The sequence below is a fragment of the Balaenoptera acutorostrata genome, chromosome 8 (assembly GCF_949987535.1).
Source record: "Balaenoptera acutorostrata chromosome 8, mBalAcu1.1, whole genome shotgun sequence".
In the NCBI taxonomy this organism is placed as follows: Eukaryota; Metazoa; Chordata; class Mammalia; order Artiodactyla; family Balaenopteridae; genus Balaenoptera; species Balaenoptera acutorostrata.
Window position 1 is genome coordinate 85,278,244 of NC_080071.1, and position 25,957 is coordinate 85,304,200.

Below are 25,957 nucleotides of genomic sequence, written 5' to 3' on the forward strand. Positions count from 1 at the left end.
TGGGTTTTCTGATAAGAAGGAGAGTTAACTATGAGGATATTCCGGGATCATCTGTGTGTTTGTAGGAAGTTGTAAGAATTTAAGGAGATTTGGGAATCCACGTAGAGCAGAATCTTTTGCTGGCTGTTTTCATCCTATACCACTCCAAGTGAGGAGAGTTTAAATGAGGTCTTGAAGCAGAAGAATGGATAAAGAAGACGTGGTACATATATACAATGGAATACTACTCAGCCATAAAAAAGAATGAAATAATGCCATTTGCAGCAACATAGTCGGACCTAGAGATTATCATACTAGGTGAAGTAAGTCAGACGGAGAAAGAAAAATATCATATGATATCATTTATATGTGGAATCTAAAAAGATGATACAAATGAACTTATTTACAAAACAGAAACAGATTCACAGTCTTCAAAAACAAGTTTATGGTTACCAAAGGGGAAAGCTGGGGGCAGTGAGGAGGGATAAGTTAGGAGTTTGGGATTAACATATACACACTACTATATATAAAATAAATAATCAACAGGGACCTACTACATAGCACAAGGAACTCTACTCAATATTCTGTAATAACCTATATGGGAAAAGAATCTGAAAAAGAATAGATGTATATGTATGTATAACTGAATCGCTTTGCTGTACACCTGAAACTAACATAACATTGTAAATCAACTATACCTCAATATAAAATAAAAATTAAATTAAAAAAATAAATAAATGAGGTCTTGAGAGATAGATTTGGCCGTCTGAGGCATGGAGAGGATGGGAGGACAGGGAAGGTACAGGTGGGGATGGAACAAGTAGCAGGTGGCCAGAGCAGAGGTCCACCGTGTAGAATTGAGGGGAAATATGCCTAAGGGCAAGGGACGAGAAGAAATAAAAGCCTAGAGAAGGAGTCCAACGCAGCTTTCACCCTAAGGAAATGGAGACCTCCAGCAGCTTTCCAACACAGAGGCCACACACCAGAGGGCTGGTTTGGACCCCAGCCCTGAGATGGTCCATTATGGCAGTGTCTCCAAGCAACCACAAGTAAAACGAAAGCAAAAAATGACCCGCTTCAGACAGGGAAGCCTCAGCTGCATTTCACGGAAATGCAACTGGAACAAGGAATCTCCTACTTGGGACTCGAGAGTGCTGGGTGAATGGATCCTCACGGAGCTAACGAGCACCTTGGGTACCTCCAGTGGAGCAGAAGATGCTAAACAAGGGTCGATTTAGTGCTTTGCCCCCAAAACATCACGTAAAGCAAATGACATATTTGGAAGAGACATATTTAGGGAAGACAGAAGAGATAATTAAGAAGAGAGCGGAAGCGTTGAAGTTGGGTGACAGCACAGGAGAAAAGGGGCTGGCACACTGAGGCCCAGAGGGAAGAGCCACATGTTGTGTACGATGTTACATCACCTCTTTCTTCCCGTGAAGCAGTATAAATATTCATAAGGCCATGGTAATGAAGGAAAACTGGAAAAAATTAAATGGAGTAGCAATGGAAAAGGTCAAAGATAAATACATTCTCATCACCTGGAATGCGCAGAATATTAATGCGAGGCTCTCAGCAATACATTTTAAAAAAGAACATTTATATGACATCGTATTATATTCTTCAAATTACTTTTTAAATTTAAAAATAAATCTTTGATTTTTTTCTCCATCAAACATAATATACTGACTTTTAAAATTGCTGCATAGTATCCCATTGTACACTACAGCTTAACTTTTTAATCATTCACTGCTCTATTGTTAGAGATACAGAACATCTGTAACTTTTTTTTAATTTTCATTGGAGTATAGTTGCTTTACTATAATGTAAATTTGTATATTTGAAAATACTTGTATGTAATACAAAACCCAAAATTATTAATATTGGTTACTCAGAAAAGAAAAATGGAGTTTGACTGGGAATAATGATATTTATATTTTAAAAAATACCACTTTTAAATTTTTTGAATTGCTTATAACTATTATAATAAGAATGGGATCCTAGTAGTGTTTAAATAAAAGTATATAAGATAAAATTTTAAAACAAACATTTATGGAAAGCTGGTAATGGCAACCAAGTTTGTCTCTCAAAGACACAAAAGGGATTCCTTTGCTCTGTTGCAGAGAAATATTAAAACTCCTTGGGACCTTAGTTATGTAAGGGAATCTACAGAGAGTGAGGGAAAGAGAGGAGATAGTTCCTGAAAGGGCCTCAAGTTTCTTTCTAGGAAGGAGCAGCAGTGACTAAACACAGCAGCACAACTCTGGAACTTTCCTCTCCCTTCAGCATGGAAGTTTTCTCCCACCTGCATTGGCATCACTTTGTTCATCCGTTGAATGAATGCCATTGTATTCTTCAAAACAGTCTTTTGGTTCTTAGCTAAAAATGTATTCATGTCTATAGAGCCCAGTATTGTAAAAAAAAAAAAAAAAAGTAATTATTATAAGAAGTTGCTTTAAAAAAAATTAAACTCTCAAAAAGAGAGTTCAGCACTTGTCAATGTAGTAAGCATAAGGCTTCCACAATGATTACAAAAGATAAATCTTGTTTCTTTACGATAAAAGGATTTTGTAAAAAGAAGTAGCTGGCCATGTGTAGGTGTTGCCAATTTATCATTGTGAGGAAGGCAGCCATTCTCTCGGAAGGAGCTTGTGAAACAAGACTGCTCTTTTTTAAAAGAATAACACTAAAAGAGGGTGAGCTCCATTACAAAGCCACAAAAAACAGGAGGCTCTAGTTAGGAAACTTAAAAAGATATCAGATCACAAATTTTCAAAGTGCAAAATAATGGTTTAGAGAAATAAAGGATCAAAATCATTGTCTCCTCATCATAACCCAAAGTATAAGTTTTGAGAAAGGATTCCTTAATTTAGTTATTAACATATCAAATTAATTTTTGGAAATTATTCCTCTAAGGAACATTTCAACCAAAGACATGTTTTTCCGTGAAATTTTCTGGTAGCAAAATGAACATAAATTATGCTGGAGTTCATAAAATTTCTTGTACCTCAAAAGAATAAATTAATATTAACACTGGAAAATCTTTATTAATATTCATCCCTGATATACTGCTATACTCCCAATATATATACTCCCAATATCAGTGTAAATCACGGTTATGTTAAAACCCAAAGTAGTATAAAATGTAAGATAACATTTCGAATGTATATATTTCGGTAAAATTAATGACATTTTAAAGAGTAGTGATAACTCATACATTTTCTTGAAATGTTAGCTCCATGTCATAGAACAGGCTAATCTACTAAAAAGAAAAACTTAAAAGATTAACATAAAATAAAATTGAAACTATGGATCAAAATATACAAACTATTTCCTTTTAAATAAATTGTTACAACAGATATGGAAGCAAATAATAGTTACTTGTACTGGGGAGTAAAATTTAGATTTGACTGTTGACAACACTTCATCACACAATTTCTAACTAATAATCTAGTACTGTATCCATCTTAATAGCCAAAAACTGGTCCAAAGTTGAATACCGTCCCCTCTTTTACCAGCATGTCCATTCCCCAAGCTGATTTCTTCTTACCTTCTCTCTGCCCAATAAAATCCCTGCCCCCCCACCCCAGTTGGATTTCCAAAGATTGGGAAATGACCTTATCACCAGAGAAGGATCAAATATAAAATACAATATAAATTATACAGAGCTGAGCATTTCATTTTCCCAGTTTGTCGTCATTACATTTGCATCAAACACATATCTTGGAGAATACACCTTAATGCTTCCACTTAATTTAGCAAAATATTTAGTGTACCTCAGAAAAAAACTGTGAAAGCAACCAAAAGCATCCCTAACATTTGTAATTTATATTTTCACATCCATTTTCATTAAACCCTTTCAACACCCCTGAGAGACAGGTGCTGCCTCTACCCCCTAGTTCCCTCATCCTCCAGGTGAGGACTGTTAGAATATATGATTGGACAGGACAAGGTATTAACAGCAGGATGCAGAGGGCCACTTGGGTGCACGGGACTGGGATGAGTAGAGTCTGAACTTGAGCTTGTGTCTTTGAGTTGAGGCTGCAGGACGGAACAAGTCTGAATAAAGTCGGGAAGTTATCAGCATGGTAAGCGGCTAGAGTTACAAGTCCCAACCCCGGAATGAAGAGAACTGGCAGAATACAGTCAGAAAGCTAAACCAGGGGAAAGTCCACTGGAAACTGCCCAAGCTTAGCCCTTGAGGGGAGCAGGAGGTAGGGGGGTGAGGGGAGGGTCAGGAGGAATCATACTTTCTGAAGGTCATCTCTCCTCCAGGGCAGAGGAATCTAAAAACAGCTAATTGGACATGTGGTAGTTTAGAGAAAGGTAAATGACAGATTTAACCATGTTAGAGAAAATGTGAAAACTCAGAAGTGACCCATGGAGGAAGGTGGTGTAGGCAAGAGGGACCTTAAAGAGAGTTGTGATCCCCCCAAGTTATTCTGAGTCAGAGGTTCAGAAATGATAAATCGTTTGCTCAGGTGCTGAGCCCAGGGCCCTGGGTCAGGCCAACATCAAGTGGAAACCAAGCTTCTTCTGAGACACCAACATTCAATGCCTCAAGTTGCCCACAATTCCAGGAGAAAGAAATGAAAGAGTCAAAACTGAACCCGAGGACTTCCCTGGTGGCGCAGTGGTGAAGAATCCGCCTGCCAATGCAGGGGACACGGATTCGAGCCCTGGTCCAGGAAGATCCCACATGCCATGAAGCAACTAAGCCTGTGTGCCACAGCTACTGAGCCTGCGCTCTAGAGCTCACGAGCCACAACTACTGAGCCCATGTGCCGCAACTACTGAAGCCCGCGCACCTAGAGTCCGTGCTCCGCAACAAGAGAAGCCACCACAATGAGAAACCTGCGCACCGCAATGAAGAGTAGCCCCCGCTCACTGCAACTAGAGAAAGCCCGCATGCAGCAGTGAAGACCCAATGCAACAAAAATAAATTAATTAAAAAAAAAAAAAAAATGAAGCCGAGATTCACAGCATTAAATGCCAAAGACCACACATCTAGGACTCTGGCCAGAACTGGGATACAGTCTCTGGATTCCAAATCCCACAATTTTTCCATTTTGAGCCACACTGGAAATATTATCTTAGAAGCCAATTTTGATTATAAGAAAAACCTCACCTAAAATGGAGGAAATTATGCTGATGGCTAGAATTCAGATTATCTGGGCAAAATTCCCTATATACTATCTCTAACACCAAACCGAGGCTGGGTTGAACCAGATGCGGTTTTGGATACGAGATTTCCGTAACTCACCGATGAAGTGATTGTGCCCCAAGGCAAGCATCTCCTCCAAGAGGACGAGGCCCCCGGGAGTCTGGAGGAGGGTCACGCTCCGTCCATCTATGAGGGAGCACTGTTGAAATCCCGTGGCCGTGACCTTCCACAACAAAATCAGTGAGGCAGTGGCATCTTGACGAATTCTGAAAATGAGAACGATGTCAATGGGAAGTCCCTTGCAGAAAAATTCATCTTAGAATCAGGCCATCAAATTCAAAATAAAAATAAAGACGGCACATACATCCATAAAAGTATTGGGAAATGGAGGAAATGATCTTCTAAACAGGCGCCCACTTCATGCGGACTCACGGCCATCATTTCCCACACCGTTAGAAACGCCTGTCTCCCGCTTGATCAAAAATATACCACAAAATCACTAATAGATAACTCACCTTTGGGTAACAATTTTCATCAATAATAAAAGGGTATATTGAGTTTAGAGACAACTCCTTCCATAACCACACAATATAAAGAGTCCCACTAAAATTTATTATAAATGTGTAATACATCCCCAAACCACCTGAGTGGTGCTGCTAAAATAAGTGAAAGTGTGTCACCTCCCATGCTTCTGGCCTCCTCTGGTTTCTTCTTGCTTTCAGGATAAAATCCAAAGAATGAGATGCCCTAGACGACTAACCCACCCCAGCCTCAGTTCCCTCTCAGCCTCGGATCCTACAGTTCCATCCTTGCCACCCGGCGCAATGGCCACGAGGAGCTACTGTCTCTTCCCCGGGCAGGTGCTGTCCCGGGTCCCAGCCTTTGCCTGCCCCTCCACCTGGGAGCTGTGTCATTCTTCAAGGCTTAGCCCACTAGCACCCCTCCTCTGAAACCTTCTGCACCCACCTTCCCGGCAACCAGTATCTGTCTGTCCTTCCTCTGTGCTGCCGGGGAAGCAGGGTCGCGGTGCACAGAGCTGCACCCCCCAGGGCAGAGCTCCTGGCTTGCAGCAGGGGGCCCAATAAAGGGTTGATAAATGATCAAATTCATGAATAAATGAAAGTGTAAGGAGCTAGTAACCCTCCCACGTGAATTCAGCACCCAGAGATCATTCAGCACTCCCATCTTACTCAGTCTGGGTCAGACTCTGCTATTTCTGTCCAGATCTGCAGCCTCAGAGAGTCTTGAGGAATTTCAGATTTTTTGGGGGGGGGAGGGCGAAGAAAGAAGGCATTTAAAAGGATAGATCAGAACTATGCAGAAAGGCTTATGAAAGTAAAACAATATGACCTAGACAATAAAGAATTGGTTTCATAAACATAAAGGCAACTAAATGATCCCGATTTCCCTGAAACCGGCTCTGGACGGTGGAGTTTCATTTGGTACCAGCAACGGAACACTTAGGACAGGGGTCCCCCTACTGGCAGAACTCAGAGCTGCCTCAGATGCCACACCCTTCTCCCTACAGGGATTTCTTCCCTGTGCCCGGAGTTCACTGCCCATCCTGGCTTTTCCTACCAGAAGAGTTCAAGGCAGGAGGCAGGGGATGCAGGGGCAGTGGAACAAAGCCCCTCTCCCAAACATTTTCAGGGACTCCGTTGTTTAGAAGGGATGGTGGGCAAAAATGACCCTGTGTAAGTGAAGAGTGGGTCTCCAGTGCCCACTGCCCTCTTAAAATGGAGCGATGCAGCACACTGGTCAACCAGGACCAGGGCCATGTGTCCCCCTGTCTTCTGAAGTCCCTGAAGGCTAGAGAGCAAATGTCCGTTTCAGTGCATGAGGAGGAGGATGGGGAGTGCCTGTTAATAGCAACAGAGAAGGACAGGCGGTGGGAGTTGTCAGACAGGTGCGGGGGGCGGTGCTCCAGGCAGCGTGACCCGCCAGCAAAGCAGAGCACCTGGCGCCCTGCCGGGGGGCTGTCGGCACTGCTTCCCTTTGCCTCCTCCCCATCCCCACCAGTGACAACCCGCCGAGTGTAATTTGAAGGCGCTTAAATTTAAAACACAGCAAAACACTTGTCTGACCTGCTTGTTTTTTTAAAGAGACAATTGTAATGTTTGGATCTTACATGTGGGGTAAATTATGCATACGAATTTAACTAATGGTCCACTAAAATCAGAAGGAGCCAAAGAATCTGGGGAGCAAAAGTCATTTGAGAAGAGAAGGGAAGGGTCTGGCTCTAGGTCTTAGCTAAGGCACCTGGGTTTCCTATCTCCCACCTTACTGATCCAATCCGGCCTCCCTGGAATCTTCTCCTCTGAAATCGCTCCCTCTAGTTTTTGAGGGACAGAGGCCATATCTACACACGGAACCATTCATGATTCTCACTGGACTGACCAGTTATGGACCAGTTATGTGAACAGACACCACCCAGCAGACAGTCACAGCATCAAACATAATCATTTTTAACTGGGAGTTTATTCTTACTTGACTGAAGTGTTCTGTGGCAGTTCGAAGGACACCAGACGGCCACCCGCAGAGCTGTTAGAACTTGCATTCCCACAGGCAATATCTGGAATCACCTGGAGGAACAGAGACCAACAACAAAGAAGACAAGTTATGGGGGTTAATCGTGGTGCAAGGTAACCTTAGGAAGCAAGATTTCATGAGCTGCCTCCACTCCATTCCTTTGGGTGAGGCTGGGGACGGCCACTTCAGAGGCCAAGTGAAATCTTACAAACTCTAACCAAAATGAAAGCTTTGCCATTTGAGTTTCTGAAACGCAAAAGCTTTGCTGAGAGGCGTCTACACATTCCCGGGATGACTACAGCTGCTGATAGGACGTGGTGCCGAAGGGGGGAAGATCTGCTCCCCTCTCTCTTTCATCCTGCAAGCAGTCACGGGCCTCTGTTCTCTGCTCAGTCTGCGGGTAACGAGGGACTAAATGCTTAGAGAACAAGGAGGTGGCCTTAAAGGACTAGCTTCCATGCCACGGGTAGAAATCTCAATGACTAGGAGAATGAGCTTTCCAGAGAGCAATAGACGTGTCTGGTCTGAATGACCGTGCTCTGTGCAGAGGTGTACGTAGGAGCACGTGCTAAGGCCAGGTAGCTGGGGGCTGCCCTTTTTTTCCCCTGTGGACCAGACCTTCATTTTTAAGTAACGTGTTCCGGAAAGTATTATACTGATGTGTGCCAAAAAAGGAGCTCAAGGGGGGAAACTGTGCTCATCAGGAAGCATATTGCTAACACTTGAGCTGTGTCCAGTGAGGTGCCTCTGGCCTGTTTATTCATTCATTCCTCATGCTGTGATCACTGTACTCATCCCAAGAGTCAAAACAAAAGGGTATTAAAAGTGTTCGTCATCACTGAATTAACTGAGAACAATACAGAAATTCTCTGCACTTTCACCCCACTCCCAACATGTAGAATGTATTGTCCAGAAATATATTCACGTGTTCCTCTGGCACTTTTAACCTGCTTCTTGAACAGCCTAAGAAATAACCGCATGACACGAATATGAGGCAATTCTTTTTGATATTTACCAACTGTAGGATAGCATGTCTTTGAATAAATAGGTTGAAACGGTTGGCTGGGGAGAAATTTTCTTTAAAGGACACTTCCTTGATAAACATGAGACCAAATCTAATTCACATTCAAGAAGTGAGTCATTCAGCAAAGAGATATTAAAATCCTAACTTCAAAACATCCATTACAAATCTGAAATCAGAACAAGTTCACAGTTTTTTAGGTAGGATAAAAACACTGCCCTGCGGTCTGGATGGGGTCTTCACAAATTGTGTGGCAATGAAAAAAAAAGTGGGTCAACTGGTTAAAATCACCCAGAAACATCAAACAAGAAATGCTGCCTTACTTCTTTTATAACAATAATCGAAATTTCTAGACATATTCTTTGGCTCTAAAAATGCTACACAAAGATCTATGTAGGTTTTTTTTTTCATTTAAGCTACAAAACCTGTAACAATATACAACCACAGGTCTATAGGAAGTCATATAAAGGACACGATATGGAGTGGAATTACACTTTATCGATGTTACCTCAAACTCACGTTTTGTATTTGTTCTTCTATTCTTCTAGCTAGCAAACTTATACTTTATGTCATCTTTTAAAGGTCTGCTGGAAAATCCTCAGAATGGGACTTTTGATGAGCTTGAAAATCCAATAAGCCAAACCCAGACTGGACAAGATTCAATAAACAGAATTTGCTGTTGCCAAAATGAATAAAATTTGGAAATCTCATTCTCGAATGCATTTCCAAAATATTTTAAAAATCAGTGATAGCGTTTTTTTTTCTAAATCCCACTGAAGTGCTGCAACTTACCACCAAAAGAACCTAAACAATAACAAACAAACAAAAAATGGAGCATAAAATTCCATGAAGGAAAATTAGGTCAATAATGGAAGGTCTGTAATATGTTCATTTATAATATTCTTCATTGAGCTGCCTGTCCCCAAATCTAAGATTATCTCATAGAAATATATGTGGTTATCATTCCAGAAAATAACTTCATTCATTTTCTTCTCTTGCTTACTCTTCTTATGCTCACAAAACAATCATAACCGAAACATCCCATTTACGCAACCAGGAGAGATTTCCTACACACAGAGGCAGAAAGGAAAAAAAGTTTGGCATATCTTTTGTTCAGTGTGTAACTGCAAGGTCTTGCATTTTTATTGCTGATATCAGAACCACTGGAATTATTTTAACTGTACTGGTTTCTTCCATAAAAGCACATGCGCTAAAATGTCCTCACCTCCACTTGATCCCATTTCATTTCTACAACTTTCTGCCCAGTTTTCGGCTGCCACGTTGGCAGGGTGATGGTGGCCTGAGAGCGGGGCAGGATCATGTCAGGCTCCTGGGTGGTGGGGACAGGCTGAAGCTGCCTGGGTGTCATGGACTCCGTCCAGCCAGAGGCAGGGACACTGGGAAGTGCCTGTTCACAGACTGGACCTTCGTAGCCTTCGTTGCAAACGCAGAGGTAGCCATCGCTGCTGTTGCTGCTGCTGCAGTTGCCATGGTGACACGGGTTGCTGGCGCAAGGATCCGCAACAAGCTGAAACGAGACCATAAATGGGTCAATTATTCCCTCATAAGAAAAGTGGCGCCGTCTCTGGGAAATGAGCTCCGTGGCTCAGAGCTGCAGCTCTAACAGAAACGCTGTTCCTGTGGAATATGCATTTTTAACTACTTGTGCTGTTTGAGGCAGGGGGGCCTCCCAAGGTCATCCCAACATTAACCCTCCCACAGATAACAGGCATCCAACAAGGAAGTATGTAGTTAGTGGGGAAGAGCCTCCCCCACCCCAAGGCCCTAAATAATGTTGATTTCAGGAACACTTACTTAGAGGAATTGTCTAAGGCAAAAATAGTTAAAACTGAGGCTTGTTAGGAATATACCAACTTTGACATTTTTAGCTGCCAGTCAACCGATACTAGGGATCTAAATTGAAATCTCCTCTTTCACATCCTGGACCATTCATTGCAAGGTTCCCTCATGAGAAATGACTGCCTAGTTTATCCCCCCTACAGATGCACTTACCTATGTCTTCCAATTTCCTACCTGATGAACAATTCTCTTTAAGGCGATGTTATTCAATTAAAAGCTTCCAAAATGATCAGTTTGTGTGACAACTGCATGCTAGAAGGGAGCATGGTGGTGACTTATATTAAGCAGAGTTCTATGAAAGTTTCTACCTGATTCTTTTGGAGGGTGATTACAGAGAAATGTTACCCTGCTGGATGTGGAAGATAAAATTTCAGTTGCATATCTGTAAATTGTGTTCATGTTCTAAGGAAAGTGTTTATCGCTGAGTCCTTTGCTGACCTCTGACTTGCCATTTGTTATTACCTGGAGATGCTATGTGAAAAACAATGTGAAATGAAGCAGCGTAACAATGCTTCTCTCCAGACAGCCCAAGGGTTCAGGCATGTTCACAGAGCTTATTCAGTTATCATTTGCTTCTGTGATAACAGAAAATTAGACCCTGGTTTCTCAGGGCTGGTAATAGAATTGAGCGAATAATAGACAACAGAGAAATGGGACCTTCAATTTCTCTTGCTGAAATGAGTTCACACTTAAACACACATGGATAGAATTCTGCCTGGAAAAACAGCTACTCGTTCTGCTAGTGACCCTTGTTACACAATTTCCAGCAAACTCCTTTAGGAAGATTAAGGGATTTTGGACTGAATAAAATGAAGCTCCAAAAATACCACATTGTTAATTCTATGCTCTCACTTGGCAAAACCTTCACAAAATCTCAGATAAGAGTAGATGGATTGGTATCTGAAGAAAATATTTCAAGCGTAAATAATTTAAAATATTTATAATCTTTATCAACTCAAAGTAAAATCCAAACTCCTTTCCCGGCAGACAAAGCCCTCCCTGATCTGGCCCCCTCCTATCCCTGAGGTCCTCTCTTCCCACACTTTATCCTCTTCCCTTACATTCAACCCCCTTCACCTTCTTTATGTCCCTGCACTATGCCAAGGTCATTCCCACCCCAGGGCCTTTGCACCTGCTGGGCCCTCTGCCTGGAATGCTTTTCTCTCAGACTTTGCATGGCTCTCTACCTCATTTCACAAAGTTCTCTACTCAAATGTCACCTCCTCCGAGAAGCCTTCCCTCACCGTGAAATCTAAAATAAATCCCTTTTTTGTCTCCCAAAGACATGTGAGCCCCGTCAGTGCATGGACTTATCTGCCACATTCACAGCTCTATTCCCAGCATGTTGAGGAACACAGAAAACATGGTAGAGTTTCTTTAAAAAAGCACTGGAAAAATAAAGACAGATAGATCAATCAACATCTGAAAAGCAATGTGTGATGAGGGACAGATTGAACTGCTCCTTTAGTCCTGATAGTTCCCGTGCTTTGGATTTATTTTTAGGAAGGCTTTGTGGAATGGGTATCACCTCAAGAAGGAGGAAGAATTTAATTAGCTAGGATAAAGGGGACATATAAACCAGGTTTCTGATACCAGCTCATCTGACAGTTGACCTAGTCACAAATTAAGACTTTTAATACATGCCTAAAAACACAGAAATACATTTAAATCATTTTTAAAAATTGGAGAGATCATTACAAAAATCAATTCTGGAAGTGCAGACCTCCATGGTGCAGCTCAGGGAATGACAAGGCAAAGACCACAAGGCAAAGATCACCAATCCGATGGCCAAAGATGCCCCAGGGCTTCTGTCCCATCGCCACAGCCTACTGCTGGCGACTGCCAGTCTCAGAGACCATCAAGGTGAGTCACTGTGTGAAGTCCGTCCCTTCGTGGGCAGTGTCGGGGTGGGTGCTGGCGGAGAGAGCTGGGTGGGAAGGGCAGCCCCCCAGGGCAAGGCCCAATTCACCAGGCCCAGGAGTCAGCTCCACCAAGTGAGGGAATAAAGAGCCGAAAGAAAAATATGCTGAGGATAAACAATACCATCTAAGTGCTGCTGTCTAGGCTTGATAGATGAGAGGAAAGCAGGGAGAGCATGGGATTCAATAAGGAATGACTAACGTAAAAGGCTGGGAGAAACGCTCTGGGTAGAGAAAAGAAGACAGAAGCTAAAAATTAAACTATCAGTTGTATAGATTTCTACAGGGACTCAAAACAGTGAATGATGTGATGGTGCACACACGTACACACATGTACACACACATGCACTGAATACAAAGCAGGGCGTTAAATGCACTGCAAGATCATTGATCTCGTCTTTAAAATAATCATGTCATATTCATGCTACTTCCTTGGGTTTTCACCTAGTTGCTTCACTAACAATGACAATTACCTTCCTTTCTATCCTCGAACACTTCAGACTAGTTTCATTAAAAAGAAAACAATCTTTTCAGTTGCCTAACAGCAAATACAAGATAAAATGCAATCATTAACCTTTAAGCAAAATCTTGGCATCATAAATATTTATTGTAAGTCCTGTTTTTCTGTACACAGCTTATTGAGTTGTTTTTTTAAGTTTGTATGTGTATTTTATCTCACAGGGAAAAAGTTCTGTTACAGAGGTCACTACTGCCCTTGAATCCCATTACATTTGAACTATAAGCAGAAAATAAGCAAACTGCCAAAATGCATAATGAGGCAAAATATCGTAATTAATAGACCTGACTTTGGGGATGCTCAAAATTCAAGGTGATACCTTCTTGGCTATAATTTCTAGCTTCTAATGATGCGGGGGGAAAGGGATGAAGACTTTGTAATATCAGCAGGAAGAGCAAAGAGAAAGCCTATGGGTTAATGGTTTTCTGCTTACAGCAACCAACAAGCTCATTTATTAAATGCTGTATGTTCATTGCATCAGATTAATTCATCTATTTAAACCAAATTTTTTCACATCATAGAGCTAAGCTAAAACTATTCTTTTCACGTTTTATTTTCAACTTTTCACCTATGTCAAATAATTTATACTACAATCAAGAGCGCTTATGGGGGTGCATACAGGGTGAGGTCAGAGCGAAGGTGCCTGCCAGCCCCGGGACTCATGATTTGAAGGTAGTCTCATGGACACTTTAGCCGTGACCTGTTTTCCTTCCCTAAACTGAGTGCTGCCCATGTTTTTGGCAATTCCAGCGCCCTCTGCAGCATACAAACAGAAGGATGAAAGGTCAAACTTAAAACAGGTATAAAAGAGGCCCACTTACAGGGTCGTTAAGATACAATAGGTCAAAGCTACCAGGGTCGCTGCAAAGTGCCGCACGCAAACACCTTCGTCTGCCTTACCTGGTGATGGTGGGGGCTGGGAGAAACATAACCACCTTCCTGATCCTTCCATGCTAGTTTAGACACTCGGTGGACTTTGTTCCAACTTCTCCTGTACTTTTACAGAAAACTCAACATGGCTGATCAGTAATTCAAGTGCCATTTATCCGACACTTATGATGTTCCAGGTAGGATGCCTAGAAGAGGGGTCAGGAGGATGAAGAAAGCCCAGTCCCAGCCCTCAAAGAACTCTCAGTCCAGCAAAAGGGTAAGACACATGAACCTGGACGTGCCCTGAGCCATCTAATTGTCAACTAACACCCTGCATGTATGCGTGTCAACCATTATGATCGTGTGTTTGATTGAGTTAAAGTTCTTAACGCTGAAAAAGAGAATGGGCTTGATGATTGCAGCTAAGAAATGAGCAGCTTACGAGCAGGTCTCAGAAGCCATCTCTTAGGTGGCAGTGGCAGCTCTCAAAAAAGCAGCAGCAGAAAAGAATTTTCTAGGCGAAAATGGAGGCAGGTGAGCCCCCAGCATGCTGGTGACGGCCCTGGTGTGCAGGTGGCTGAGCGGCTTGGGCGAGCTGCTTGCCTGCTCTAGATACACATTCCTCGCACATCCAGGGGCTGGGGTGGAACAGGTCAAGTTCTGCTCCAGCTCTGCGGTTGAGGTTCCTATTGACATGACTGTTTTCAGAGGGTCCAGAGGAGCACAGAGCAAACCCGGGGTCACCTCCCTCCCTCATTTATACCCACGTTCAGGGGGCAGAGTCATCCAAGCAATGGGAAGAGTGTCTGAGGAAACGGACGCAAAGAAGCTCAGGAGCAGAGCCTACAAACACTGATGGAACACGCCACTTGGCCCAGGCCACGCAGGTCACCTGCGGGGAGGGAGGGACATGGTGGCCTCGGGGCACTGAGAGAGGAGTGTAGACACAGAAGGGAAATAACCGTGGGGGGGTTTGTGTGTGGCATTAAGAAATAAGTAGAATGGGCCAGAGTTTTAGTAAACTGTCTGAGCAGCAGAATCAATTAAGGAACTTTTAATACAGATTTTGATACAGATATTCGTATTATAGGAAGAAGAGGTGACTTATTAAGTAAGGAACAAAAACAAAAGCCTGAAAGCAGGATTTTTCAACTTGTGCACTACTGACTCTTTGGGCTGGGCATTCTTTGGCGTAGGGGTTGCTCTGTACATTGTAGGATGTTGAACAGCATCCCTCATCTCCACTTGCTGGATGCCAAGAGAACCCTCCCACCAACAATGGCAGCTGTGACAACCAAAAACGTCTCCAGACATTGCCAGTGTCCCCTGGGGAAAAGCCACCCCCAGTTGAGAACCACTGTCTCCAAGGAACAGATTGAAGCATTTTATTCCATCAAAATGTTTTGAAAATCCATAAGACTCCATAAATAAAGTCAAAAGGCAACAATATGGTGGAGGAAAATATGTACCACCTATTACAAAGGACTAAGTCCTTTACAATATAGATTCCTAGATATCAATAAAAGAGAAACACCTCAGTAAAAAGGACAAAGAAACTGGCAATATGCAGAATGATTTGTACAGAATCATGCCATTTTTATACTACTTTTAAACACAATGTTACGTATTCACTTGTATGTGTATAAGTACAAATAAAGATTTTTTAAAGTAGAAAGGACCGTCATTTTAGTAATTTGTCTGAGCAGAATCCTTTAAGGAACGTTTTAAAATACAGATTCCCCAGCTCCAAGCGACTAATCAAAAACTCTGAGGGTGTGGCACTATCAAAGGAATAACTTATCTGGATAATCCACGATGAAGAAAGACCACAATAAAGGGTCACACTCTATCTCCCCTGCCCTGGAAGAAATGTGGAAATTCTCCCCCTCCCCTCCCACCCATCAGCTGAACTATATGGAGGTGAATGATGGACAGCCCACTGCAGAGGCTAAACAGAGAAACAGGTGGAACCCTGGAGGAGGGTGGGTGGAGAGGAGCCACCCACCCCAAAGGTCTTGAGATAGCAGGAGAGTGTCTGCATCTGCCAGCTGGGGGAGAGGGACCAGGACAAAGAAGACCCCAGAACTTGGAGTTTGGGGTTTCTGGAAAAATGATAATAATCAATTGCTCATGAAGCACTGGGGTACAGCAGAGAAAGCCTGGGGCTCTACTCCCATTGGTGGGTGATCTTGGACCAGGCAAGGAAGGCTCCTGGGGCTCAAGCTTCTCAATTGTAAAAGGAAGGGATGGGACCAGAGAACCCTAATGTCCTTTCAGTTCTTCATGTCATGTTTCTTGTCCAAAACAGGAACTGCACTGGTTAGAAATGTCATCTTCATGCTTAAAGACAAATGCGCACTGTTGGGGTCCAACTGTCACAGTATTTTTGTCTTAAAAAGGAATTTTTCCCACTTTCTTCAATAAAGATCTCAACTATATTGCAACACCAACTGCTTACCCACTAGGAGTAAAAATGTGCGAAAAAAAAAAAATCACTACCGTGCTTATGCCAGTAGTAGTCTTGGCCAAGAAATGCATCCCATGAATTTTTTTTTCCTGAATCCAAATAATAAAAGTGCTCATTCACTTTACTGAAACAAGAACTATATATCTTAGTGAAATACACTAAATAAGCTTAATTCCCACGTGTTTGGTATTTCCTTACTTCTGTATTAGGGACTCTAAATTACTTGAAAAATTATTCTAGGACTAATCTGGGCAGTCCACTTTTCCCTTCAATTCTGAGTCACTTTCTTGAAATCAGCCTGTCCTGGTTTTTGCATGTGGGTTGAGTCACATCTGAAAGTAGGCTAAAAGGAAATTACAAGCAGAATTCAAACTTTTGACATGAAATGAATCCATTAAAAATAAACTACTGCTTGTCCAATTATTTTCCAACTTTTCCATGGTATCTCTTTAAAACCTGATACTTTTAGAAATTATCTTGAAATTGCACGCCCTTTGCTGTAGTCCAGCTAACACACACCGTCGGTACTCATACTGATGAATCTTTAATCCCTGCTCGTTGCAGATATATCAAAATTAAATAACTGTTCTTCAGAAACTTGGCAAACCCTTTGTCGCTTGCTCTCCATATTCAACTAAATTCTAAGAGATAACATTCAACTGTATTTACTGGCATGGGCACACCAGCCTCAATGAAATGCTTTTTTTTCTTCTTTTTTCTTTTAATCACTCAAAAACCAGTTCCTTGAATCAGAAACTTACAGAAAAATTCCAGTGCATATATTCTTGTCCCATCTCTCATCACAGACACTCATACATCCCAGCAAACTCTTTTTACAAAACAACAATGTCATGAATACAGGAAATATATCAACTTTTACCTCCCTGCCTATTCATGAAAAGCAGCCTGCAGCAAAATGGGAATGAAACTTCCTATGAAGATCATATGATCATCTCAACCGATGCAAGAAAAGCATTTTATTAAATTCAACATCCATTTAAAGTGAAGATGTTTAGAAAACTAGGAATACAAGAGAACTTCTTTATTCTGATAAAGAGTATCTACAAAAAAACCTTCAGAACGTAATACTTATCGGTGAAATGTTGAAAAAGTTCTCTCTGACATTGAGAACAAAGGAACTGAACACTACACTAAAGGTCCTAGCCAGTGCAAGGAGGCAAGAGTAAAAAGAAGTTACAAGGATTGAATAGGAACAAAATTCTCATGATTCACAGACTATGTGATTATGCATGCAGATAAGTTATTAGAATATTGAACTTCAGCAGGTTTGCTAGATGCAAGGTCAAAAGGTTTTTTTTTAAAAAAAAAAAAAGAACAATTGCATCTCCATGTAGCAGAAACAAAAAATAAAATCTTTTGAAAGGTGTTGCTTACAATATTTTAAAAATCCCTAGGAATAAATCAAACTAAAGAAGTGCATGGCCTCGACAAAGAGCTATAAAATAGTATTGAGAGAAATTAAAGAAGACATACACAAATGGAAGGAGAGTCTAGTTAGAGATTAGAACACTTATTTTTTACAAAGATTCAAATTTTCCCCCGTGACCTACAGATTCAATGCAACTACAACGAAAATCACAGCAGTGTTTTTTGTTCTTGTGTGAAATGTCCCCAAATAGCCCAGACACTCCTACATAAGAAGAACAATGTGGGAAGGCTTGCTCTATAAAAAATAAGGAACTTTAAAAAGGCAGTAATTAGGACAATGGAATAAAAAGTCAAGAAACAGAATAACCATATATGGACAATTCATTTCTGGAATAGAGTAGTGTGATAAATATAGTCTTTTCAATAAATCAATAACCATATGGGGAAAAAAATTAAGCTCGACTCCCCCCCTCACACCAGACACAAAGATTAAATTGCAAATTGCAACTGAAACTAATATAAATCAACTATACTTCAATTTTATTTTTTTAATTTAAAAATAAGTTTCTAAAATATTTCTAAATAAATAAATGCATACAATGGAATAGATAGATAGATAGATAGATGGCAAGTGGATTGTAGGTCTAAGAATGAAAGCATGAGATATGCCTACAAGGTGCTATGAAAAACAGAGAGTGGGGCAGTGAACTCACTAAGGGACTCCAGGAGGTCTTTCTGTGTGAAGTAAGCATCAAGGATTAAAGATGAGCTACCCAAGGAAAGAAGAGCAGGAAAGGGGGCTCCTACCAGAAAGAACAACTGCAAAGGCCCTGAGGTATAAAATGGGTGGTGTAAGAGGAGAACTACAAATAGTTCTATTTAACTGGAGAACACGCAAAGTATCTGCCAGGGAGTTGTAAGAGGAGGGCTGCTGAAAACAGTGAAGACCAGTTGGTGGTACACTGGACTTTGGCTCTGAAGGCAAATCCATAATGAATTTTAAGTAGAGCTATGACAGATGAAGCATTTTAGAAAAATCCCTCTAGCAAGAATGGGATGATGCATTTGAGGGGGTCAATCTGGAGACACAGGAGTGTGGGAAGAAGCCACCGCCATCAGCGGGGTGAGGAGGGCTGCAGGCCATGTCTAGGGCTGGGTCAGCATAGACGGAAACGTGAAGGTGGGCTGGAGAATCGGTAGGGCTGGAGACTAACTGATTAGGTACGGGGGTAAGACAGGAAAGGGACTGTGCGTGGGAACTCCTGGGATTCTGGCCTGAACCAGCAGGTAAAGGGTAAGGTCACTCACTGAAACGTGGGATTCAGAAAGAAGAGAAGATTCGAAAGGAGCAGGAAGTCATGGTTTTTGTTTGGGGAAGGAAGGTATTTGGGTGCCTAAGGGACATTGAGTAGGGGATGTCCTTAAGAGACTGTCAGTACAGATCTGGTGCTGGGGGCGGGGGGAAGGAATGAGCTAGCACTCCCAGTTACCAGCATGCTGCAGGTGGGAGAGGGGTGGCACTGCATACCCACAAAATCACTGAGGGTGAGGCCTCACAGAGGCTGGGAAGGGTGGGTTGGAAGAGGCAGGAGACCATTCTCACAGAGGGGAAAAAGGAGTTACAGGCAAGAGTTAAAATGTGTTGAGGGCCCACAGGACCAGGTCCCTTATATGTCTCAACTCATTTGCTCTTAACAATCCAATGAAATAGATACCATCCTCACTTTATCCTGGGAGCTAAGGCTCAGAAAGGTTAAGCAGCTGGCCCAAAGTCACACACGGTAGGTGTCAGAGCTGAGAGGTGAACCGAAGACTGAGTGATTCCAAATTGTAACCTCTTCCCATATTCCAAAGTGTCTTATTTTACCTCGTTAAGTCAAGGAGTGGGTTTGCGAAGGAGAGCGTGGCTAATAGCCAGAGGCCACTAGAGGAAGATAACTCGATTACCGGAAAGTGGACCCTGGATTTGGCACTGACAAGGGCAGTTTGGGCAGCCAGAGGGGTCAGAGGCCACCTTCCAGTGGGTCAGGAAGAGGAGGGGAGGAGACTAAGGACACAGAGGAATAGAGGGGACCCTGGCTCCAGTCAGCTGTGAAGGGCTTCAGGTTAAACAGACTCCAAACTCAGCTTATCAGACCTTTGAAAGAACATGAAGTGAGCCCGCTCAGCTCAGAGAGAGAGAAGACGCCTGCCCAGAGGCCCTGGTTCACGGTTCTGTTCAACGATGCAATTCTGCATACACAGAATGTGAGATGCCTGAAGGCACGCTCAGGAGCACGGAGCCTTTACAAGTATGCCGCCCTAGAGGGGGTCTGGGCAGGGTGAAGAGCTGGGAAAGGTCAGATCTTCTTCTGCACTCATTCAGACAAACAGCCCCAGGAAAACTGGTAGGAGCAAGTGTCTGCTGGATGAACAGCACGCTGACCAAGTTTCAGGAACGTGCAAAAGAGCAAAGTCTGAGCCCCAAGAATACAGACAAATGGGGCTGCCCTACCCAGATAAATGCAGAGAGAGCAGAGTATAGAGTGTAACACGCCCACAGCAAAGAGAGCCAAGGTAAAGGGTCTCAGGAATTCCACCCAGACAAGCCACACTGGCAGTGAGAGAAGACATAGGGGAAGGTGACTTCTGTCCTGAGAAGAGCTAGTTCATTAAAGTCTGGGGTGGAATCGTCCACACATGTGTGGGATTACACCTTGCTGGGTGACGTTTCCCACCAAATGAAAGAAGCATATTTTGTTTATGTCTTTTATTTTTTTTCCTAGGAAATGTCTTTGTCATCTGCCAACTCTGTAACCTGTGTCACAACCTGAGACACACACCCTCAGTGTTACCTGAGACGGACAGGTAACTGCCCTCGGCAAGGAGGCCCTGGTAAAGATCACACCGTCAAGAGCAGTGTCAACTGCACCCCTAACTTTTTGCCTTTTCCATCTTTTTTATTGAAGTGAGTTGATTTCCAACATTATATGAGTGTCAGGAACGGCATCCCTATTTGGAGAGTTTCCTGCACCCAGAGTTCCCGTTCCTGAAATATCCCTGAAGCTTCTGGCAAAGAGGATGACACCAGCTTGCCTTTGCCCAAAAGTAACCTCAAGGTTCCTTCCTGACGTTCCTCCCAGATGGTGGAACAGCACGAGGATTCCACGGAGACTCTCCAGCAACACAGAAGCCACGCGAGGCCATGGGAGCCAGGGAAGAGGCCGAAACACAGTAGCCTCTGGGTTATTCTAATGGGTTTGGTTGCCATCCTGGAAGCTTTGGGAAACCAGTGAAATACATCATACCAGAGTGGGGACTGGAGTCAGTCTCCCACTTTCAAAAGAACCTTTTACCCTTCATAGGGGCCCCAAAGGTAGTCTCCAAATATTAAAATGTGTTGATTTCTTTGTTACTTAAAATAGTTGTAAATGACAAATGACACTTCTGTAGGGTAGCAGGGAGCTGCAGAACCAGGAACGTAGTAGGCACTCACTAAATATTTATTGTCTGAAACAGAGAGGGCATTGCTTTCTTTTAGACCATTCCTCACTCGGAGCCCATACCTGCTAGGCTTGATAGCCCGGATCCTTAAGAAAAGTTGGGGGAGAATTCTAGGATGCACTGAAACCAGGGTACAAAACCTTATTTGGGAAAGGCTTTTGCTCTAAGCTGTAAAGTGTTCTGTATGCTTGTGTACCTGCCTGGCCTCTTGACCACTTTGATGCGTGCTTTTCTCTCTGCAGGCACAAAAATTCTCTTTGCTCTCTTTTCAGCGTTCCTAAACTTCAGTGGAAACAGCTGCTCTAATTTTAATAGCCATCTGCTCTGGAGATGACGACAAGAATCAGTGGCCCTGGGGATAAATCTCAAGTCTTCCTCTTGTCCAACTTCATGTGCCTGGAGGTAAGCCTTCTAGAACCAGCAAGCTTCATGTAGGGATCTTCACTAAGAAGAAAAGCTAGAAAGAAAAAAAATATGAAATTCTAACCACCAAAAGAGCAGGCCTTGGATATCCATTAGCAATTGTTTTTAAATCCACAAAAGCCAAAGACCCCAAAAGAGCATGCACGCTCACATTAGTCCTCTCGGGGCACAGCTGGAAAGAAGCCCTCTGATTGGCTAACATCTACTAAAAGGCCAAGTGTTTTTCCAAGAGGAAGCTGAGAGGACCTTTAACGTTATGAAAGACAAAAGAAGCTAAAGGAAAACTAATAAAGGAATAGAACAGGGCTGAGAGTGGAAGAGGTCATCCATGAAAGCCCTGCCAACTAGAAACAGCCATGGGTTGTGAAGCACAGAAAAGAGGAAGGTCACAGAGACTGGAGTGTCTGCAGCCTGGGAGTTAGGGCAGGGAGGGGAGGCACAAGGATAGAAAACCACCACCGCCTTAACTGTGCAGCCCTACGGACAGGGGACTGCTTTACCGGGAAGCAGAAGAGAGAACATTCAAAGTGCCTTCAGTGCATTGTCTTTAAGACACAGAGCCGTTTCCTCGACCACGACAAGCTAAACCTTAAATCAGCAGAGAGCTGGCGCCTGTATAGTTATGTCTACGGAAGCGGTACAGCAGAGGCACTGTGGCTCTGAAAGCACTCAATACTGATCATACAAATGATCTCTTTAAATACACAAATATTTAGCGTTTCCAATTTAGGCATGAAATTAGAAGGGTAGAAAACCACACTGGAAAAACAGTCAGTAAGACATAACCATGTAGAATTAAGGGTTTTTCAGCAAACTAACTTTTGAGCACAGAGCACCCTCTGAATTGTTTTAGTATGTTGATGAAACCAATCACATTTAATAATGCTTGCCAACTTGGACTACGTGAATTAAGTTACTGCATAAAGATTATAGACACTGCCACTTTTCTTGCATATGTAAATACTATAGGCACACAGAAAATAAAAGCTTAATTGATGGGAAATTTCATTATTCAGGACTTTTATTATAACAGATTGAACTGATGGGCAGACCCTACTCCAGCTAAAACCATTTAACAATTTTAGATAACACAGAAAATGCTTTAATTCAAGGGTGAGCTTTAAAAGGGGGTAGGGGAGAAGAGAAATTCTCAACTTTCAGAAATGAAAAGAGAAGAGGACTCGAAACCAGAGCCATTAGCTCTTCATTAACCACAGGGGTTATGGACCTGGAATAATACCTAAGGACTGGGGGGGGGCTGAATTCTATAAATCACACAGAGATGGGAAATGTGGCCTTGAGCCCAGGAGAAGTAGGGGAGCTATACCTGAGTCCATACATAAAGCCTCTTAGAGCCACCCTGTCTGTTTATAAAAAGGCAAGTGGTCTGGAGATATATCTACCTGCAGGCCTGGAGAAACCTCTGAAAAACGGGCATAGCTCCAGGGTCTTTGGATGAAAAAAAGAGTTGCCTGGGAGTAGTCAAAACCTTCCATATAAATAGCCCATGAAATTAACAACATCCCCTTGATGTGGAAATCCTAAACCAAGAAACGCACATAAAAAACTTGACCGGAACCAGCAGAGTGATGGAGTGACACTTTCACAGCACAGAGCACGTGAGACTCACACACACACGTGCACACATAAACACTTACTATAATGAGCTCACAATAAAAAATTACAAACTGCACAAGGAAACAAACCACCATCAGCATGTAGAACCGCAGGTAAAGACTCAACAGAACCCTTTCCCCTACTGCATGAGTATACATTTATACATCTTAAGATAAAATAAGATGCTTACGGTATATTTGAAACATTTTTAGGATTCCCCACTTAACTTCCTTGCTTATTTTAATTGGCCTGATTAACTGTCCTGATACTTTTGATAAGACGGTTTCTACCAAAGAATACTAATAGCGTACATAGCTAAGATTTCTGAGGGCTTACACTATGCATCGCACAGTTCCCAGCATTTTCCATGTTTTAATTCATTTCATTTTCACTATAACCCTACCCAGTTTAGTAGAATTATCTGTATATATCTCTGAGGCTCACAGAATTAGAGTACCCGTCCACAGTCATCAGCTAGCATGTAATAAGAATACTAATCCAGGGAATTTCCTGGCGGTGCTGTGGTTAGGACTCCGCGCTTGCACTGCTGTGGGCCCCCGGTTCAATCCCTGGGGAACTAAGACCCTGCAAGTCGCATGGTGTGGACAAAAACAAAAACAAAAAAAGAATACTAATCCAGGCAGAAAGATACAATTCCAACCAAAACCCCATGTTCTTTTTTCTCCTAATTTGTCAAATTTATCCAAAAACTTAAACAGGAGATGAAAGGGGCAAGTATTTCCAAGATAATTTGAAGAAAAATAAAGATATATTTTCCTGACCAGATATAAAAATTTACTACAAGTCTATAATCGTTGTAACAGTATATAGTATTGGTACAGGCATAGACAAATTAAACAATGTGTCAGAAAAGAGCGCAGAGATTTAGCGTATAAAGGAACTTCTTATATAACAGGGAAAGCATTAAAAATTAGTGCAAAAGGATAAACTATTTAGTAAGTGGTATTTGAATAATTGCTGATCCCTGTAGCTAAAGTATGTAATCCATGCCATATACACCCACACACACCAAAAAAATGAATTCCAGATGGATTTTATATTAAAATGTCAAAAATATAACCTCAAAACTTTTACATCAGGGGTCAGTAAACTACAGTTCACAGACCAAATCTGGCCCATCACCTGATTTTGTAAATAAAGTTTTACTGGGACACAGTCACACCCATTAGTTTACATATTGCCTGTGGCTGCTTTCACAGAGTTGAGTAGTTGCAAAAGAGAAAATGTGGCCAGCAAAGCCTAAAATATTTACTCGCTGACTCTCTGCAGAAAAAGTTTGCTGATTCCTGCTCTAGATGAAAATATAGGAGACTATCTTTATGATATCAAAGTTGGAAAGAATCTCTTGAGTAAGACTTATAAAAGATGAATATATTAAACCGCATGAAAATTTAAATGAATGCACTAGAGTTACATCTGACAGCCAGAGAAAAAACACAGTAATGAGTGAAAAAAAAAATCAAGTTGCAGAAGGATAGGTGCAGTATGACTCTCCTATAGACATTTTATATCTATGTTGTAAAAATATAAAAACACAGACAGAAAGCTTATATATCAACTCAGAATAACAATAGTTTCTGGATAGAGAGGAAGGGAAATGGGGTCAGGGAGGAGTTTGCAGGATACAAAATTAATACACAGAAATCTGGTGCATTTCTATACACTAAAAACAAAAGATCAGAAAGAGAAATTAAGGAAACAATCCCATTCACCTTCGAATCAAAAAGAATAAAATACCTAGGAATAAAACCTACCTAAGGAGACAAAAGACCTGTACTCCGAAAACTATAAGACACTGATGAAAGAAATCACAGATGATACAAACAGATGGAAAGACATACCATGTTCTTGGATTGGAATAATCAATGTTGTCAAAATGACTATACTACCCAAGGCAGTCCACAGATTCAATGCAATCCCTGTCAAATTACCAATGGCATTTTTCATAGAAGCAGAACAAAAAAATTTTTAATTTGTATGGAAACACAAAAGACCCCAAATAGCCAAAGCAATCTTTTTTTTTTTCTTTTTTTGCCCACACCATGAGGCATGTGGGATCTTAGTTCTCCAACCAGGGATTGAACCCATGCCCCCTGCAGTGGAAGTGCAGAGTCTTATCCACTGGACCACCAGGGAAGTCTGCCAAAGCAATCTCGAGAAAGAAAAATGGAGCTGGAGGAATCAGGTTCCCTGACTTCTGACTATACTACAAAGCTATAGTAATCAATCATATCCAAACTTTACTGAATTCATTGATGAGCTCTATTAGTTTTCTCGTAGCACTTTTAGGATTTTCTATGTATAGTATCATGTCATCTGCAAGCAGATTGGGGCTCGGGGTGGTGGGCTTTATATCTGGCTATTTCATAAAAATAAAAAAATCTGAAGCAAACATGACAGAATGATGTCTGCTGAATCTCAGTAGTAGATGCTAATTATATTATTTTCTGTGCTTTTCTGTGTGTTTGAAATATTTCATAATAAAAATTCAGTTTAATCTGTGATCTTCATCATTAACAAATACTTACTGAGCACCTTGTGTGTGCCAGGCATTGCTCTAGCCCAGAGCTCAGAACACTTTGGCCCACAGGCCAAATCCAGCCCACCATCCCTATCTATCCAGCCTGTAAAGTAAGAATGATTTTTACATTTTTAAAAGGTTGAAAAAAATCCAAAGGAAGTGACTATTTCACATCAT

General features: G+C 41.9%; 1 protein-coding gene across 1 annotated transcript in view; it reads right to left on the minus strand.

Moving 5' to 3' along the window:
* Positions 1-25,957, minus strand: part of DNER (delta/notch like EGF repeat containing) — a 326,762-nt gene that overhangs the window by 192,230 nt on the left and 108,575 nt on the right. Inside the window, exons 2-4 of the mRNA XM_057551824.1 lie at positions 9,919-10,221; positions 7,631-7,725; positions 5,243-5,409 (exon numbers count right to left, since the gene is read on the minus strand). Of these exons, the coding sequence (XP_057407807.1) occupies positions 5,243-5,409; positions 7,631-7,725; positions 9,919-10,221 (565 nt within the window). The remainder of the gene's footprint in view (positions 1-5,242; positions 5,410-7,630; positions 7,726-9,918; positions 10,222-25,957) is intronic.